This window comes from Anser brachyrhynchus, assembly GCF_964034855.1.
Source record: "Anser brachyrhynchus genome assembly, chromosome: 1".
In the NCBI taxonomy this organism is placed as follows: Eukaryota; Metazoa; Chordata; class Aves; order Anseriformes; family Anatidae; genus Anser; species Anser brachyrhynchus.
Window position 1 is genome coordinate 196,654,322 of NC_137694.1, and position 19,188 is coordinate 196,673,509.

Sequence of the window (19,188 nt, forward strand, 5' to 3'; positions counted from 1 at the left end):
GCCTTTAAATTTAATCTCTGATGCAGACATTCTGTAATAATACTTTGAAGTTATTTGCATCCAGTCTACAGAACCTTTTAGTTCTAGTTTTAAATTAAGGACTCCAGTGGTTTCAGTCCTTGATAAGTAAAGCAGCAGGATTTCACACCAATCACACCAAGGCTCGGTTACGTTTTAGTCACAGCAGTGAAGAGATGCATGAAACTGACTGTACTGTAAAATCTCATTGTTATATGGATGAGGGAATAGACTGGCTCCAGACAGTAAAACAATCCCAAGACAGGGAAAAAAATGCATATTGAAGCTTTCAGCAGAGTTATTCAGAGAAAAAATATGTTCTTTTGTTATAGGGGTTGCAAACCATGCTCTAAAGCTAATTAGGCAATAGGAACTCTTCTTGGGTGTCAGCAGGATACTACTAGAGTACTGTACACATTGTTCAGAGGTGTTGCACACTTTCCTTGTCCCACCAAGCACTGGGTTTCACTAGAGCAGAGTCGAAAAGAACGTGTTTACCTCCAGACAATTTTTTTGTAGAGGATTACTTGTGTATCTCTTAAACCTGTTAGTTAATCTTTCCTTCTCTGCTTGCAGTTATTTTTGTAATTTCAGCATCACTAAAATAAGACCTTTCCACTACGGAATTTGTCAGTTTCAATCTAGACTCTGATACTTGAGTTGTGATATGCCAAAGCTCACAATTCACATCTTAAATGAAAACTCTGAAATTGGGGGTCCTGAGAACTACTGTCAAGTCATTATTAGAATTCTATGAATATGAAACTAAGGAGAATTCATGCAGTTGTATTGGAAAATTTCCTGTATATTTTTCAAAAATAATTCAACATGGAAAAATACACTATTTTTTTTTTCCACTGATTGATTTCAGAATTCCTGAAAAATGCATCTGATGAAAGCCTTGAGCCCTCATCAAAAACAGCTGAGCTTTTCATATTGCATAAAGCAAGTTATCCTAATTATCTGGTTATTCCCTCCTATGCTTTGAGCAAGTCAACAGCTCTCCACAGTACTGACTCAGCTACAGTCTGAGAGATCCTGCAAAGACTTCTGAAAGTCATCAAAACTAGGCTTTTGAGGGCTAGTGAGTAAAGCCTTTCCTCCAGAGAAAGCCCTCTGCCAGGTCACCCTTGCCATTTAAATCGAGCAGCTTGAGTACTGGAACTAATACATGCGACACTGTCTCTGCAGGAAGGACCCCACCCTGGTCCTTGAAATGCTGGTGCTGTCTCTCTCTGCCAGTCCCTTTGCAAAGACTCATTCCTGTGCTGATAACACAGCAGTGATAATAGGTATCAGCTCAATGCACGAATGAGAACTGTTGAGCCTCAGGGGAAATTTAGTCTGTGATAGAGCACATTTTGTTCTGTCCCCTGGACATCTTCGCCTGGACAGAGATGCTGGTTCACGTCACCTGGGTATGGGCCCTCCTTAATGACCAGGTTGTTGCTAGAAGCCTTGTTTGCTGTGTTACCTCAGTGGGAGGCATTGCAATCAAGGTCTGAATTAAACCTTTGAGCATTTTCTTCTCAGTCTAGAGATGCACCATTGACATAATGCCATCCCTGTCCACGGCCAGCCTGTCCTGGTAGGAGCCTGCTTGTATCGATATCCGTTCCCCTGGATTGCTGCGGGGCAGAATGTGGATGGCCTGGGCATTCCCCTCAAGAAATCTAATTAATCATCAAGGCAGAATATTTTCTGCTCTCTTTTTCTTTTGATTATTTTTCCCTTCATGCCAATCTGTTGAAATGAATATTAGCCAGATACTCCTTTGCTTTATCAGTCAGCAAAGTTGATGGCAGAGGTCCTGGTGAGAACGTTTAGAGGAGTGGGAAACACTTTCCTGTGAGAAGAATTAGCCTGAGAGGCTGCAGTGAGAAGGGGTGGCTTTGAAGAATGACAGTGGAGAACAAAATATCATCTGTTAAAACAAAAAAAATCAATATTCCCTGGTCTTTTAAGTCCTGACTGTGGACATTTGGGATGTATTTTTCTCTCAGTGCATGAGTATACCAGCAGCCCCATTGATTTTGTGCTTATATCAGGAGGATGATCTATACCTCTTTTGGAGAGATGCTAGCTCTCTGGACAGAACCACTGAGATTTCATGGTGAGATGTATCACAACTGCTATAAAATCACAATTTATTTGCTAAATTCCCTTTGACTGAGATAACACCTTGCCAGAAAACTGAAGTTGCTATGATTTTGTGTAACAGTACTCATGACATTTATGTACCCTTGCCTCTTGCATATCTGCCATGAACCAATGAGTATCTCAAGGCCAGAATGTAAAGGTGGATGATATTTACAAATCACAGCTTTTTCCACAATTTACTTTGTGACAAGGGCTGAGTCACGGACAAAATGAAGTGCAGTAGTGCTCCTGACTTTTCTGGAGGTTTTCACATGTTTATAGCACAGCACAAGCATAGGTGAGCTCAGTTCCAGAGATGGTGTTGAGCTATTAAACATGCCTGTGAAAATCTGATATGTTCACAAACACTATACTGTTATCTCAGTTCTCATTTAAACCATTCCTGTTTTCCTGTTGATATACCTGTTAGCAAATACTGTCTGGAGTGGGAGGGGATTATTTTTTGTTTTCTGTACCCTCCAGTCATTTTGTTATTTTTATTTGTTCACATTAATTTATCGTCTGATTGTAATTTACTTAGTGATTTATCACTGATAAAAAAATGAGTGATCTGTCAGTGAGAAAGTGTTTCTGATTTTCAGTTTTCTATTTTTTTCCTGAAATTTTAAGATTTCAATAAAAGAAAGATGAATTCTTCAGCTTTCAAGCTCCATCAGTTCAAAACGCATTTTAATTTTCTTTCTTGCTCTTAGATTCAGTCCAGAGGATCTCACTTCTTAACACAGGTTCACACATCTTCCAATTTTGAATGAATTATTAAGATTTTGAACAGGTAGTTGCTGAATAGAAACCTAAAGAAAAGGTGAAAGTAGAAAAGGATGGAAACAGAAATCAGGAAACTTCTATAGAAATAAAATTAATTGAATTTGTTACTTTTAACTGCATCACAATTGTGGAAAATGGATTTATAGAAGTTTTTTGAGTTTTATTTTAGCTTTGCAAGATAAAGCTAGAAACAGCACTTAAACTCACAGTTGATTGTCTATAAGTCATTTTTATGGTTGGCTTTACTACTTGTTTCCATGATACATCTCACAGAGACACCAGGCATTTTAAACATCAACCAACTATTGGCATTCAATGAAGCTCATTAGTTTTAATTGTATCTATTTGTATGCCTATTATAACAGCACTTAAAGGCTGAAATTAATATTGTTTAGATTGATTTAGGCATCTAAAAGCGAGGTATCTAGCCTCTATCCACAAATGATACAGACAGGCAATTCAGGAAAGCAAGGGGTGCCACCTGTTTTAGAGACCCTTTTGGGGAAGAGATGAATCACTCTACAAAGACATTTCTCTACTGGCCACAGGAAGAGCCTTGTTTAAAGTGTTTGCCTTTTGTATACCTACAGTTGGGCAAAAAATTGTGCCCAAAATAAAAAATAACATCATCTCAATAAGTAAGTTATAATCAGGGAGGGAAGAGAGTGGTGGAGGTGGAATCTCTCACCCAAAGTTTCAGCAGATAGGTGGCAGAGCAAATAAAATAACCAGTCTTGAGCTTTCAAGCCAATATTTTATTACAAGCTTTCTCATCACCTTTAGAGTCTGTGTGAGCCCTACTGTGGGAGTCTGTGTGGGCAGGATGAGAGCAGGAATGACCACCTGTAATGACTTAAAATGGGTGTGTTTATGCTTATCTGGTCAGAAATCACTGCTGTACTTCACGTATTTTCCAACCAGTGCCACATCACTTGGTGTTGTTGGCTTCCCAGGGAGCAGTATGAACTGGGAGGGGGGATGGATGTCTCATTCAGTCCCTACTAATGAACTCTCTTTTGCATTGCAGTTGACCTGGACAGGCTGAATGATGATGTGAAACGTTACAGCTGCACTCCAAGAAACTACTCTGTCAATTTAAGGGAGGAACTGAAGCTGACAAATGTAGTTTTCTTCCCTCGCTGCCTCCTCGTCCAGCGCTGCGGAGGAAATTGTGGCTGTGGGACTTCGAACTGGAAATCCTGCACATGTGTGTCAGGGAAAACAGTGAAAAAATATCATGAGGTATTTTTACTCTTTTTCTTTTCTTGGGTACCTCTTTTGTTTATTTATTGCTTATGTGAATTCTGAAAACTTTTCTCAGACCTATGTGTGCTGCCATGTTATTTATCATGTTGCGTCTCCAGTGTGAAGATGAGCAAAAATTGCTGATGGTAGTGAAGTAGGATATTTAAGTGAATGCCCACTGTGATCAGTGTTATTCCTAAAGTGAAGGTTCTGCCTGGGCTTCCAGACAGGTTCAGGTAGCCTGAGGGTGGAGCATCCCTTAGTCAGTAGCACTGCTCTTGCTGTCCATGCTAGATACCAGCTTGGTGCCTTGCAGAACAGCTTTCACACTTTATGCTGCAGTAAGCAGCAGTACACAAACAAGCAGTGGTTACAAACAACCGTGCAGCGATTTACATTTGGAGGTGGTGAATGAGCAGAGTGGAAGGAGTTTGTATATGGGTTAGGAAGGGGTGTTAACAGGTATTTATGGGTAAGATAATTTAGAAGTTGGAGGGAACTTCTGCCACCTCTCTAGAGGGATACTACCATAGCATCCTAGTGAGCTTGGCTTAAATTGGACTGATTTTCCCAAAGAAGGACTAATACAATTATATAGCAGCGATAATATTTTTTTCAGTAACACAGAGATATGTTCCTTGAGGCATTTGACTGTGCTTCCTCTTGGTTTACACTATATCTTTTAAACTTATGATCATGCTAGGAAATGACAATTAAGTTGCTGGTAAACTCTCTTCCCTTCCAGATTTATTACCCATAGGAAGCAGCTGAATATTTCAGCCTTAGCTTTTTTCCCACTCAGCATTTTTTCATGCAAAATTCTGCATGAGAACAAAGTCCATCATATTTATTTGTAATCCATTCAGAACAACAAGTTTCCCTTGTTGGGGTGAACAAGGAAAGAGAATTAAAGATAATTTTTTATTCTCTCCTCTGAATCAGCATTTTCAAAACCAGACAGGAACAATGTTCACCAAAGTGAACATATACAGGAAACTTGCTATTATTCTTTCAGTGTCTGAAAGTAGGTAGCTGTATGCCATACTGACTTAAGTTTCTGACACATATCTCTTTTAAGAGCCTTGATTTGCCACTTGGCTTAAGTCTTCAGTGAAAGTGAACTTCATGGACTTTTAATCTGGAGGTAATGTGTGCTCATAATGGCTTTAACTTGGGAGAGCCTAAGGCTGAAATAGCAGGAGGCTGCTGAAGGTCAGACTGTTTTCCTCACTGTGAACAGTGTGGTTACCCTTTTCCAAGGTAAGAGAGTTTTCTCACAATTAGCTGCAGCATATGGCATACTCTGCATCACCTAGGAATAGAGAATAGTTAATATTTTATCTAATTTTAAGCAAGATGCAGGGGATGACCCTGGTAATTACAGAGCAGAAAGTTTTATCTCAGTGGTAGAAAAGTTAATTGGAAAAAAATTAATAGGTATAAAACACCTAGATGACTGTGAGCTGATAAAATGAAACTAGAATGCCTTACATATGAATAAGTATTTATACAGCACCATACCATTGTACAAGAATGCTAAAAGGCCTGGCACCTCCTTCAGAGAGCTGACAGTCTACCAGACAAGATCAGTCATGGATTAGATAAATAGCAAAGAGGTGCAAGAGATGAACAATTTGCTACATAGGAGTGACTATCTGTGGATGTCCCCGGTATGAGAATTAAGTGTTATTTCATGTATGATCAGTCCGGAAGGAGGTGAACAGTGAGTGGCAAAAATGACAGATAACGCAAGAGATAAAGTATTCTAACAGCATAGAAGGCTGCGTGGGTTTTCAGAAGACTTGTGAAACTACTTATAAATGCAGTTTAGAAAAGCAGCAAGCATTGGGACAAGCAGTCTCAACTATTTATTCATATAGCACTGTGCGTGAGAGGGAAGGAGGGAGAAATGAGGGATGGAAACTGGACCAAAGGTCGAGTAGTGAATCACTGTGAAGAGCTTCAGGAAAACATTTGTTTAGCATGGTGGGAAAAAAGCAAGTGACAGTATTCTGCAGAAGCAGAGGTGAATAGAGAATAGCACACCAAGTATTTACTATGGCCTCAGATAAACAGGTGGGGTACTTGTATGGATTTTGACTGTTGGTGCTTAGAAGGATACAGGCAGGAGCAGAAGAGATATACAGAAGCAGAAAATATACAGCAGAAGATACACATCAAAAGCATTTTTAAGAAAAGGGGCTCAAAAGTTTGGGACAATTGCATTTAGAAAAAAAAATGTCAGTAATAGAGAACACAGTAAAAGATACAAAAAAAATGAGTACTACCTACAGGAAATTCAGGTCTTTCCAAATAATCTTCTCCTTTAAAAAAGACAAAGTGCAGTCAAAGATATTGAAATAGAACTGATTTGAAATGATAAAAAGGATTTTGATTTTTTTGCACAGTAAATCTATATGAAATTTCAATACTTAAATATAAGAGTTGGGCATAATTCAAATTCAGAAGGACTCTGAGAGAATTAGAAGCAACATATAAACTAAAGAATCTTGTGTCACATCTGTGTCAGAGCTTAAGCCAACTATTGACAGCAGCTAGAAAAAATGTTGGTTGCAAACATGCTGTCAAGTAGTTATTTTTTTATTAGCTGTTTGGGAGCGTCTGGTGCTGGAACACTGGAATATCACACCAAGTGGGTACTGGTTAGAACCAAGATGTCACGGCATACAAAATTAATCACTAAATTCAAGAAATTCAATATTAACATTAATACACCACTGCTTATTTATTCCACAGGTCCTTTGTTCTCTGAAAACTGTGTGAATTCAAAGCAGTGTTTTAGCTTTAGCATTGAATGGCTTTTGTGAGTTTAAATTTCAACTTAATCCCTGAGGGACGAATTAACAGCTCACTGAACAGAAATTTAGCCAAGTGGCTGCCATTAAAATGAGTGAAAGTCATGCAGATAAATTCACATATGACATACTAAGGGTATATCCATTACTTTTAGTCCACAATATTTTCCACTTTATTATTATTATTATTATTGGTAGGTGCAGGTAATCAGTTTTATTCTTTATTCATTTTCAACGCTTAATTCTAAGTTTATTTAAATGTCTGGCAGTAAAAGTGCAGAGGAGGGGCTTCTCGACATGCCGATTTTAGAACCAAGTATCTGCTTTACCCTTTTCGAAGCCAATTTGAAACCCACTAGCTTTAATCAAAAAGCCTTTAGTTGCATGACAAAGGACAGAGTTTCACACTTTAAGAAGTTCCCCGGAGGTGTTAATTTTGTTAAAAATCTCTGCCTTCCGCTCCAGGAGAAGGTCAACCAGATTCAAATGCAAGTCTCAATTACTTTGATTCAATTGCAAAAGACACCAGAAGTACAAGACAGTGGAGCAAAGGAATCGTTTGTAGCAGCTGAAACTGCGTCGTGCAGACACCAGTTTTCTTTTCTTGCCAGTTTTCTTTTCTTTGCCTAAACGTTGTCCTAGAGTTTCATCTACCAAGTTCCCGGACCCACTATAGCTTTTCACCCTACACATGGATATGTTTGTTCTGAACAGTAAAAAAATGACTAGAAAACACATAACAGTTGTCTGTCATTTCTGAGCTACCCCTTATTCTGCATAAGGAAGACAAGCAGGCAAATTTTCCAGAAGCAATAGGCTGCTTTTCATCTTTGCAGCCAGTGTCTCTCAGTACTAGAGCTGCAGCATGCAGGCAGCTCTGGGGACATAAATGCCCAGTGTGCATGTTGAGAGGCTTACACTCCAGAGAGATTTCAAGGTTATCGTCTTATGCTCATGATGTTTTTTAGTTCCTATTCAAAGCCTTATACTGTACTCATCACCAAGGTTTCTGAACACTCCCTCCTAGTATCTCAGGACTAACAGCAATCACATTTCCCCAAGCTGCTGCTGCAGTTCCTTGAACAGACTGTATAGCTCTTTCCTATCACGTCCAATTGTAAGAAATAATGCAACAGCAGGGAAAAAGAGAAAATGAGAATGCCTCAGTAAGGGGTATATTTTTCTTTACTGCCCTGGGAAATGCTAATAATAAGACCGTGGGGCTTTTTTTTTTTTATATATATATATAACTTGGAAGTCTGCCATAACTTTACCAAACTACTCAGCAATTTCCAGAAATAAAAGGGTTCGTAACTTGAGTAAACAGCTAGTTTTATGGGTGTTATTTAAAAAAAAAAAAAAAAAAAAAAAAAAAAAAAAAAAAAAAAACAGGGTCTTGTGATGCTCTTTGGTTTTCCGCAGCTTCTGGGCTTGCTTGAAATGAGAGCTCATGGACAAATAGTCATGACTTACCACATAGTGTCACGAACCCTGCAAACCAAACAGGACAAGTGCTGGCAGCATCTCAAAATGTCCCTGACAGCCTACCAGAAGAGATCCTGAGTTACAGTGCAGGGCTCCATGCAAAGACAAAGCAAATCATGGAAATGAATGCAGTACTCCTTAATCTAATACTCACGTCTGACTTGCTAAAGGGGAACTGAAATGAAAGGATGTTTTCCATTGCAGTGCATTTCTCCAGAAGTGCCTGCAGCTGCCCTTTAAGGAGAGAGGGGCTCTGAAGCTGGAGACAACCCAGCCCAGAGAGGCCAGGACCTGGTGCAGCTAGGTCTCCAGCTGTGCCAGGAGTGCTTGTACCTCACAGAAACGAGAAGTCAGTATCCCCATCTCATTGCTGTAACTGATGAGATGTGAAATGAGTTTCCGTGAGGAATAAACACTCTTAAGGTAGCAACCAGAATTTGTCACAGTGTATAAACCTCCACCAACACTGTACTCTGCAACACAGCTAACAGGCACATAAGGAAAAATAAAGTGGTGAAACTGATTGCATCTCTCTTGCCTACTTACTTTCTCAATGGTACAGACTGATGCTTTTTTCAATGTATATGTTACTTTGTTTTTGCTTTCACAGGACATACACGCAAATAATGCTCAACTACAAGGTTTAGATTACTGTTAACGTTGCAACTTCCCAGCCACTCACTGCCCTGAGAGGAGCAGCAAGCACCTCGGAGTACCTGCACAGTACTGAGCCTTTACACAACTTGCTGGGGCACAAAAAGAGCTTTAGCCAGACCCAGCACAGTGAAGGGGAAACGGTACAGAAGGGGAGGAATGAACAGGGGAGAAAGCAAAGAGATGATATGGGACTTCAGTAAGACAGAAGAATTCTTGCAGTGGAGTTAAATTTAACTAATGCAATTTGGTGTATTTTCCCCCTTCCTTCTTTTCTTTTTCCACAGGGAAGTGAGAAGCAAACCTTAAGGAGGCACTTGAGAGACCAGACAATAATTCTCACGCTGTCTTTACACAGGGAAACATAAGATAACTAGACAAAGATAATACAACAAAGGAAATTGATTGAGGGATTAAAAAGAGCTAGCATCATCAAACCAATGTGCAAGGATTGTTGATTGGTGTGATTGTTGTATGTCCTGGAGGTGATAGTACATGTACGAATGAGACAAAAAGATTGTTATGGTAATAAAGGCACAGAATTAACCTAACAAGAGTTAATACATAGAAATATTATACAAGAAGCTGCAATGGGATTTATTTGGAATGCAAATGCAAGGAAACAGAATGAGTCAGAAGTGACTGCTAGATTGCAGGAGGAGCAGAGAGAGCAAAGTAGTGCAGGGAGAGAATAAATGTTGATTTTTGACTAGATTAAAATGAAGGTTCTTGGGATGACATCTGGAAGTTAAGCTAATGAGACAGCTGTGATACAGGTCTAGGCAGACTGAGGCAAATTTGGGAACAGGGAACCCCTGTATCTGTCAGTGGAAAGCAATAGCCGGAGCCATAATGTTTGACAAGACGATCAAAAGTGAGGGTCTTGTTGATGACAAGTAAATAAAAAACATTGTATCTTTGGTGTCTGTTTCAGATGCTTGAATTTTAAGCCAAATATTTTTTCCCCATGTTTGCTGTGCTACACACAGGTGTTTCTGATTCATACAGATCAAAAAAATAGAAGCAATAATCCCAACCACATTTAATAATGCCTTAGTTTGAATGCTACCATTGATCAGCAAAAGAACCCTTTTTTATTTTTTCTTGTTCCTGATATCCTATAATTATTCTGGGTAAGAAAGAATACAGCTTTAGGTCTGTTGTTATTTTAGGCTATATTCCTACTAGAATAAAGGTTCTTATCCTAAATTATGAACCACATTCCCATGATGCTTGCTTTCTTATGCTAAGGGCATAGCTAAACTATGTGTGACCTTTGGATTAGATAACTTTCAGAAGTTGCTGAGTAAGATTTTTCATCTGTATCAGAACTTGGATCTCTGTTGATGTTTTGCACTTTTGATGTGTCCTCTTTCATGAACCTCAGACAAATGTAATTTGGTTTGCATGCTAGAATGATGGTATTTTTAGATGAGCAAAAGGAGATTAGATAATGCTGCATAGCTGCAAGTTAAAATAAATTCTGCAAAGTACAAATTTCACTATCTAAAATAGCATCCAAAGTTGCTCTCCATCCTCTATCACTGGAATATGCAGCTAACCAATATTTGGTAAACTGTAGTCATGTTGATTATTTGTAGTCTTCTTAGCCTAACCGGGGAAGAAAAAAAAAAGAAAAAAAAAAAAAAACTATTTTAAGTGAGGGCTCAGATTTTCATTGGTATTTAAACTACTGATCAAGAATTTAACAAATAATATTAGTGAAGTCGGTATTAATAAATACTAATACATAAAGTATATGATAATAAGTTAAAAATGGATATGAGCAATTAGATACATTTTTCTTGCTGCTGTTATAAGTGTTGGCTGGGTTCCCTATTGCTCCTTGCTTTTTGTTAGAAGAAAAATCACCTATAATGGACTTCTATGGCTAAATGTTGCTTGACTTCAAAGGCAAATAATACTTGGTTAGGAGGGAGTGGTTTTCCCCATCTAGCTCTACTCATTTAAAGCTGAGAGTCCAGCCATTGGGCTCCTCTCTTGGTCAACAGAGCTAGCCCCACCTCCTTCTTCCAGAGACAGGTGTTTCAGGTGAATTGTTCTCCAAAATTACCTCTTTGTTGCTGCTTCTGCTGGAGAAGTGCTGGGTATGGGTCAGGATGAACATACCATATCCAGATGGGTCCTTTCTCCAGCAGACATCATCTCTCATCTCTCTTTAGCCCTCGAACAGGCCCCATTGATTCTGACATCAGGTTACAAAGTACTTTTATAGATCTGAGGTTAAAAGGGCCATTGGTCTTGACCTCCCATGCTCCACAGGCCACTGGAGAGCACCCTGCTGCCCCCAAAGCAAGCCCCAAGCTTGTACTGTTTACCTACTAGGAAGGCTGCTGTTTTCTGATGTCCTCGAACTGAGATCAGAAACCACTTAGCTCCTTGGAGGGCTGTCCGAGTGTTGAATTAGCCTGACTTAAACAGCTGTTCACTAATTCCAGACTGAGTTTATCTGGCTTCAGATTCCAGGTGCTGTTTTTGGTGATGGCTTTAGTCTCTAGTTAAAAGAATCCTTCACAATCTGGAATCCAAATTTAATGCACAGTCAGTTAGCAAGACTCCTGGCAGAGAAAAGTATGTAAGCATTTTCTTTCTATTTCCTTCACCACCACCCCCAAGGAAAATTATGCAGTTGCCACAGTCATCTGACCCTGAAACTTCTCAGATGTTCAGTCACACCTACAAAAAGTGCTGTCTGGCATAGTGGCGTGCTCATGGGGTTATCCACATGTAAAATGTAACAAGGCCCTGATTCTCTTTTTTGTATTACCTATAAATACCAAGTCTAGCTCAGATGTTAAGTCCCATGTATTGCTTTTTTTTTTTTTTTAATATACTGGTTTAATAGCTTTATGACCCTAATTAACTCAGTGTTTGATGAGGGTGATATGGCTGTAGTTACATATTATTTTTGAGGCAATGATGAGGCACACAACAGCTGAGGCACTGCATTTAGATTAGTAGTGACAGACTTGCTCCTTTAATAAAAGCTGCAAACATTTTTTTCTCCCACACAAAATAAAGCTTTTGAACATTCCAGTCCTTCCTTATATCCATATTTTTTATGGCAGAAATGCTTCTGATTTCATCAAAAGGGGAGCAGTAAAGTGTCCTAAACAAAATTTCTTTGAACTGTTTTCATTAACTCAGTAGTTCCTCACCTTTAAGGAACTGACCATGAAATGAATAAACAGCAGCTATTTTCAAAATAGAGGTTTTTCTTTCAACTACTGTGGTCACCAGAAATGGCCTTATTTCCTGATTCTTTTCAATTCTCTGTATTTAGTTGAAACTAAAACTATTAGATGGAAGCTAGACTGAAAGCTTTGAACATCAGTTCTGTGATCAGCTATTAAAGCAGTCCAATTTCAGCTGTGTTCAAACACTTCTTTCCTGTCTTGTCTGAGGAAATGTCTGCCAATTCATTTTTCTACTCTTATCAGCAAAGCACATATACTGTGCTCATGTTTCTTAATATAAAACACAGGGAAAATCCCCAATCTGTCGGGAGGTCTGTTAGCTTAAATACAGCCCACATCTTTGCTCTTATCCGATTGCATACTTTCGTTTGCTCTCAACTGAAAAAAGCAGATCTACCTACCTACAATCTTGCAAAGAACCAGTCATCTGAATTTGTCAGGTTTTGATGAAAGTCTTCCTTAAGTAAAGAATTTTATCATGGGTTTGGCTTCAATAGCTGTACTTCATTTTAAAAGTCTGTTTTCCCCCACCCAAAAAAAAAAAAAAAAAAGCACGTTTGAAGATGCAGTCTATTTTGAGCTCTGTAATAATCTCAGTAGCCTGATTAGATTCATTTCCTTTCTGTTTCAGATGACAATGTGGTACAGTGAGTTGTCTGGGATCAGACAACAATTTATGGCCTATATTGAGGCAGTCAATGTTCAAAATTAAAATCCATTATATTTTTTTCCTTTGTTTCCAATGGCATGTCTGTACATTTCTAAACGTTTCACAACAGGTTAAAACACCATATCTGTACCTTGCTTAGGCACAGTCCTTCCTCTTAGTATTACATAGGTTAAACATGAATTATATCACAAAAGGGAGGATGTTCAGTGTTCCTCTCTTTTGTTACATCCCATGGCCTTCCTACCATCCAGGCATTACCAGTGGAGAACAAACAGTCTCATCCTGAAGGCTGCTCACCCTTCCCTTCCCCACCAGCCCTCCCAAACATTTATGGTTAACCTTTGGCAAGTCATTCAGACTTACTTTTTGGGACTTTCTAATTCTGTTGAAGCTGCCAATATTTTGTCAATCTGCTGTCCAACCCCTTTTTCCTTCTCCTTCCCCAAATCATCTCAATTCTTGTATGATGTTTTGAGGTCAATGTACAGAAAGTACTTGGTACAAAAATGAGGTTATTCCTTGAGTGACAGTATGATCTGTTAATTACGGGGTCTGTTATTCAGTCTAGAAGATGTGGGTGTTTCTGTGGTTGAGACACTAATGGGGCTTGAGTGGTCCACTCCCCAGCTGATCAGTGGCTTTGGCAGGTCATAGACAAGATGGACTTCTCTCCACCTTTTGAACAAGCAAGACAAATCTAGATGGTTTAGAAGTGCCTTGGCCAAGCTATCATGGCTCACAACAGCCTGCCAAGGGATGAGATGATTGGCTCTAGCATCTTACCAGCGCATGGTTTCATGGCTTGCTTGAGTTGCTTTGGCAACTCAAATGCCACTGGTAGTTCTTCTACTGATCTGTAGAGAGCCTTGAGGAAATAGTTTCATATTCTCCATCCATTAAATTTTGATAATGATGCATATCTTTCTGTGGAGAGTGCTATGAGATTTAGGGAAAAAATGTTATAGGAGAGTTAACGTGTTCTTAGTTTTTTACTCAACGTTTGTACTTGATCAAAACTAATACTTGAGTTTTAGGGCAGTAATTTGAAATTATTACCTTTTCTGTTAAACTATCATAAGCATTTCAACAGCTAACTAATGAAACAAAATGGGATTCTCTTCCCTCGACATGTACCACTATGCTAGTGGTGATATGAGCTTTTAGACAGATGCTCAACCTCCAACGGTGGGCTCACTAAGCATGCCCAAGCAAAATGCCATCCTCCTTAACCTTTGCCAGTCCATGTTTCACATACATATGCTACCACGGAAGATGAGATAGGACTCATTATTATGGCTGTTTTCCACATCTCCACACCATTTTTTATGAAATCATAGATTCATATAATGATTTGGGTGGGAAGACATCTCTGGGCGTCATCTAGTCCAATCTCCCATTCAAAGCAGGGAGAATTTCAAAGTTAGAAATGTTATGAAAAGTCAGATTCTAGAGAAACTCAGTGGTATCTTGGTGAATATTTTGCACAAGCTCCATTCATATCCTTCTGTCTCCAACAGGCATTTCATTTTTGGACCAATTCTGATGATGTATACTTCAGAAATTTAAAAATGTTTTAAAAAATGTTCCTTGTTATTTAGAGCAGAAATATTATACGAGTAAGAGAAGGGACAGAACAATTCAAATATGTATGGGACTGTAAAGACAAGCCAAAGGAAACATGCTTGATAATCAGCATGCAAAAGAGAGCTCTGGACATGGTTAGGGAACTGCACAATACAAAGATACCTGATGTAGAAAATAATCCAATCTGTCAAAGCTCCAGGACAAACAATACAGCAGGGTGTCACGGAGTGGGGAAAAAAAAAAAAAAAAAAGCTGGAAGTGTAACAAAAATGTGTCCCAAATGACAGAAAGTAAAATCTGAGCTTCAAGGTAGAATCCAAACACCATTCCGCTCCAAAAGGGGGAAGAAAATAAACACCAAAATACAGATATATTGCCAAGACAGACTACCTAAACATTATCTTATGAGTATGCAGGTGTATGTGTCCATAGGAAGGGGTGTGGGTGCAAGCTCCAGATGAGGCTGGTCAGGATGGTATCCTTAGGGCCCCAACACTCTCGTCCTCTTATTTCTACCAGCATTTTCTAATTGATGCTTTTCTCTTCATCCTGCCAGGTGCTGAAATTTGTCCCTGAGGCTGGGCATCCTCGAAGGAAAGGCAGAACCAGGAATAACATGGCTTTAGTAGATATACAGTTGGATCACCATGAGCGCTGTGATTGTGTCTGCAGTTCAAGGCCACCACGATAAAACAAAAACAAAACAACAAAAAAAAAAAGGAAGAAAAGAGAGAGAAACAGAAACAGAGAAAGAGCGAAAGAAAGAAAGAAAGAGAGAAATAAAAAACCCAAACCCACTAATTGCAGCTTACCAGACATTTACTTTTAAGCAGGATTGCTCTGAGGACCTTTATTCACTAATCATTTGAACTTTGCTATTAGCCTGCCTTTGCAATTAGCAAAAATGGTTAAATGATTGCTGTGTTTCAGCATAGCCATGCTGATTAGTGCCATGGCAGCTAAACAGGTATATCATAGATTTATATATCAGCATCCAAGAATATAGGGTTATGGTTTTCTATAGCTAGATTCTGAGGGTTGAGATTTCAAAAGCTCACTTACAGTCCTTAAGCACACAATAATGCCCACTGATATTGTGGTAATGAAAGACCATTTGTTGTGTTTCTGCACGTCTCTCACTCAGTATTTGCTATACTCAAATTCTGCTGTCATTTCTACCTGCTGAACTCTCCTGACTGGCAGTAGGGTTTTGTGGGTATAAATGAAGAGAGAATTTGAGCCTGTAGGATTGTAAAATGGTTAACCGAGCTCTGAAAATGAACTTCCCTGTGTTCCCTCCCAGCACAGTGAGATGCAATGAGGAAAATCCATGACTACATGAAATATAACACCAGTAGAGTCAAATCTCACTGTCTGTACTTGAGCAAACCTTGTGCTGAAATTAGTAAATGCTTTGCATAATCTGGGACACTAGTGGTGGTAGGGAGTACAGAGGCTGGTACTTTTGCCATGATGACTCCACAGGAGCCATCGTCCATGTGCTTCTGCAAGCATGGAGAGATGGGGCTCCCTTCACATCCCCAAGTAAGTCCCTATGTCCTGGGACTGATTCTGGTCTCTACACACCTGAACTGGACTCCTGCCACTTTCCCTGAGCAAGTTGCTCAGGAAGGGCCCTCTCTATATGAAAAGCAAGATAGAGCTTCCCCAAGTCCCCTCCTAGCTGTATTTGGGGGAGTGTTGCGTCTCCCCAAGCAGGTGATGAAATAGGGCACTTGTCTGTTGAAAATATGATTTGTTTTGCAGTTGTGTTACTGGGAAACTAAACTGTGTTTGAGATTTAATTATCGTTATTTGGTTTGGGGTTTTTTTGTTTGTTTGTTTTAAATATGGATTATTGTATCTTTGTCCTATATCCATTAATCTTAGTTATCTGAGGCTAGTTGTCTCACTTCAGCTATGTGTATTGCCATGGTTAAACTGTTGACAGTGAATTTCTTTTTGATTGCATTTTGCTGAGGCATATTAGCTCATTAAGCAATGTCTGTCTGTCACGGAAAATGTGCATCATTTATTAACTTCCACAAGAATATTAGTAAACACCACCTTGTAATAAAATAAGCACTTTAAAAGCTACAGCATAGCTTCCTATGCCTTTTAAAATATTACGAAAGTGCTCTAGATGAAAATATAATAAAACAAAATAAAATAAAATAAAATCTTTCCAAAATAGCTTTAAAGGCTTTAAAATGCTGTTCCAAAAGTTGTTCAGTGTAAAACACAGGCAGCTTTAGGTCTATGAAAGAATTGGAGTTCTTACATGAATGTAACAGAGAGAATGGGGTGGCACATTTAATGGCTGAGGTTTTATATTTAATAACAGACATAGACTGCATTGGTTCATCTTGTTCATGTTGCCTCTTGTGTTTCTGCCTCTCTGAAAGAGCAAAGTAGTTTGACAATAGTGTGTCATAATTAGTGAAAACTGGCATGTGCTATAGTATAATATTGAGAGCCTTTAAGGTATGTTTTAGCAATACACAGTTTTATGTTTCATAATGTGCAGTAATGTTCAGACTTAGCCTATCAGCTCAAGTATTTTATAAGTGCTTTTTTATAATTTTAACAAAACTTTACTGAAACATCCCTTAGAAATGTTGTGTTGCTTTTCTTTCTGTACTTTAACATTTAAGATTCAAAATGTGTGGGGTTTTTATTATTATTATTTATATTATTTTTTCCTCTCTGGCTCCCAGATGTCTATTTAAAAATGCTCCCAAATGCTGAGTTGGGAGGTGATTCATCATTTTTCACAGCAATTCATTTTAAAAGAACAACACTGTAACCAAAGACTGCTGGCTTCATTTCTTATTTCAGGGCTGTTTAAAGAAGACTTCATTCTTTTTCTGTCTCTAGCTTTATGACAAGATTGACCCAGACCTTCCATAATTTTCAGCTAATTTGGAAATAAATTTGCATGTCAGACCTTGACAGTACTGATTGTTTTTGAGACGGTGCACTCTCTCTAATGTATATTCCTGACTGAATTGTGCCTGAAGTATGCCTAAGCACTCTAGCCTAATAGTTAGTATCAGTGGTAGGTAGCATCTGTCTCATATAACTTTGTGCCTTGAGTGGTCCTTTGATTCCCAAACATCAAGGGAAGATGTGCACCGTGCATCCACTGTGCCTGGCATCTCCAATGCTCCTCTGCTTGCTCACCTGGTCTCTATCCCCACCAACCCTGTCTTGGGAGGTGTTCACACCATCTAATTTTGGGGATCCAGCCTCATCAGAGAGCCTGAGTCGCTTCTACAGGCAGCAAGGAGAGAGATGCTCTTATGAAGTATGCCATAGACCCCAGACTGAGGTCACCCAGTATGGCAGTTTTCTCTCTCTCTTTTGACTGTGTAGAGAGATTAAAAATCTGATTTGCGCATCTAAAGGAGATACACCAAGGCAGATGGTATGAATACTCATTTTAAAGACTGAAGAGCCAATAGTTTTCCTAACTGAATTAGATGCAGGCAGCAGTGGATGCCAGGATTCAGGAGGAAAATTCAGCTGTAAAAGAGATTGGTATAACAGGGATTATCCTCTTGCTTAATGTTGGGTTTATTTTCTTAAAAAGAGGCTAAACTTGTCATAAAACATAAAATGTTTCTCCTGGGACACTTAGCAATGAATAGAACCACTGACCAGGAGTCACTGCTTCATGCTGCCATCTGCCATAAAGACAGCATGCTCCAGGCCAATGCAGAAGAGTTAAGGATGGGCTTTATGTTGCAGTTAGGGGGAGATAAAAAACATCAACTAAGTAAAACTTCCGAACTCCCTGGCCCCAACCTGCAGTGAACCTGGCAAAATCAAATACCAGCAAAATTTTTTTTATTTATAGCAGAAATTGCAGATATGTTTTTCCACACCTATTTTTTTTCTTTTGTCTGTATAATAATTTCTATGTTGTTTACATATTGTTTTAATGTAAAAAGCAATGCTATTAAAAAAAAAAAATCTTGTTCATTTTTGTTGGTGGAATTGGGCACCCTAAAATATATACATTTTCAAAGCAAACTCATAGATTCTTAATTTCAAAGCCACTTGCTAACTTTTTATTTAGTGTATTCTTCTGGGATAAAGCCTACTTTCTCAAGTGCAATTTATATATATATTTTTTGTTATTTCAGTTAAATGCAGCTTTTGTAGCAGTATTTTTTACTTTATGCAGTATGTAATGTGTCTTATCTTGATGAAAAAAATAAATACTGCTTTTGAAAGAAAAGTGATTTTTTTGAGTGATCATTCAGAATTCAGATGAATTAAAAATGAAATTTACTGGAGGACATTTCCACAACAGGACATCATCCATGCTTTCTTTGAGATTTTTAGTAGTCATTCTCAGGAAGAACATCATGGAAGAACCAAGGTGTGATTTTAGTATAATCGAATTTAAAACTCACTGCAAAACAGCAGCAGTTTGACAGAGGCACAGCATTTCTGATAAACATTAGGGTGCTCCCCTGGGCTCGGCACTATTCTCAACCCCCGTGGGCTTGGCTTGGCTGCAGCAGAGCTATCCTTGCTTGTCCTGCTGAAGCTCAGCTGCTTAATA

At 38.8% G+C, this 19,188-nt stretch overlaps 1 protein-coding gene across 7 annotated transcripts in view; it reads left to right on the plus strand.

Moving 5' to 3' along the window:
* Nucleotides 1-18,858, plus strand: part of PDGFD (platelet derived growth factor D) — a 144,605-nt gene extending 125,747 nt beyond the window's left edge. For all 7 annotated transcript variants that reach the window (XM_080577701.1, XM_080577704.1, XM_080577706.1 and 4 more), the window contains 2 exons: nucleotides 3,971-4,185; nucleotides 15,172-18,858. In XM_080577701.1, coding sequence (XP_080433827.1) covers nucleotides 3,971-4,185; nucleotides 15,172-15,306 — 350 coding nt within the window. In that variant the 3' untranslated portion in view covers nucleotides 15,307-18,858. The remainder of the gene's footprint in view (nucleotides 1-3,970; nucleotides 4,186-15,171) is intronic.
* Nucleotides 18,859-19,188: the final 330 nt, after the last annotated feature.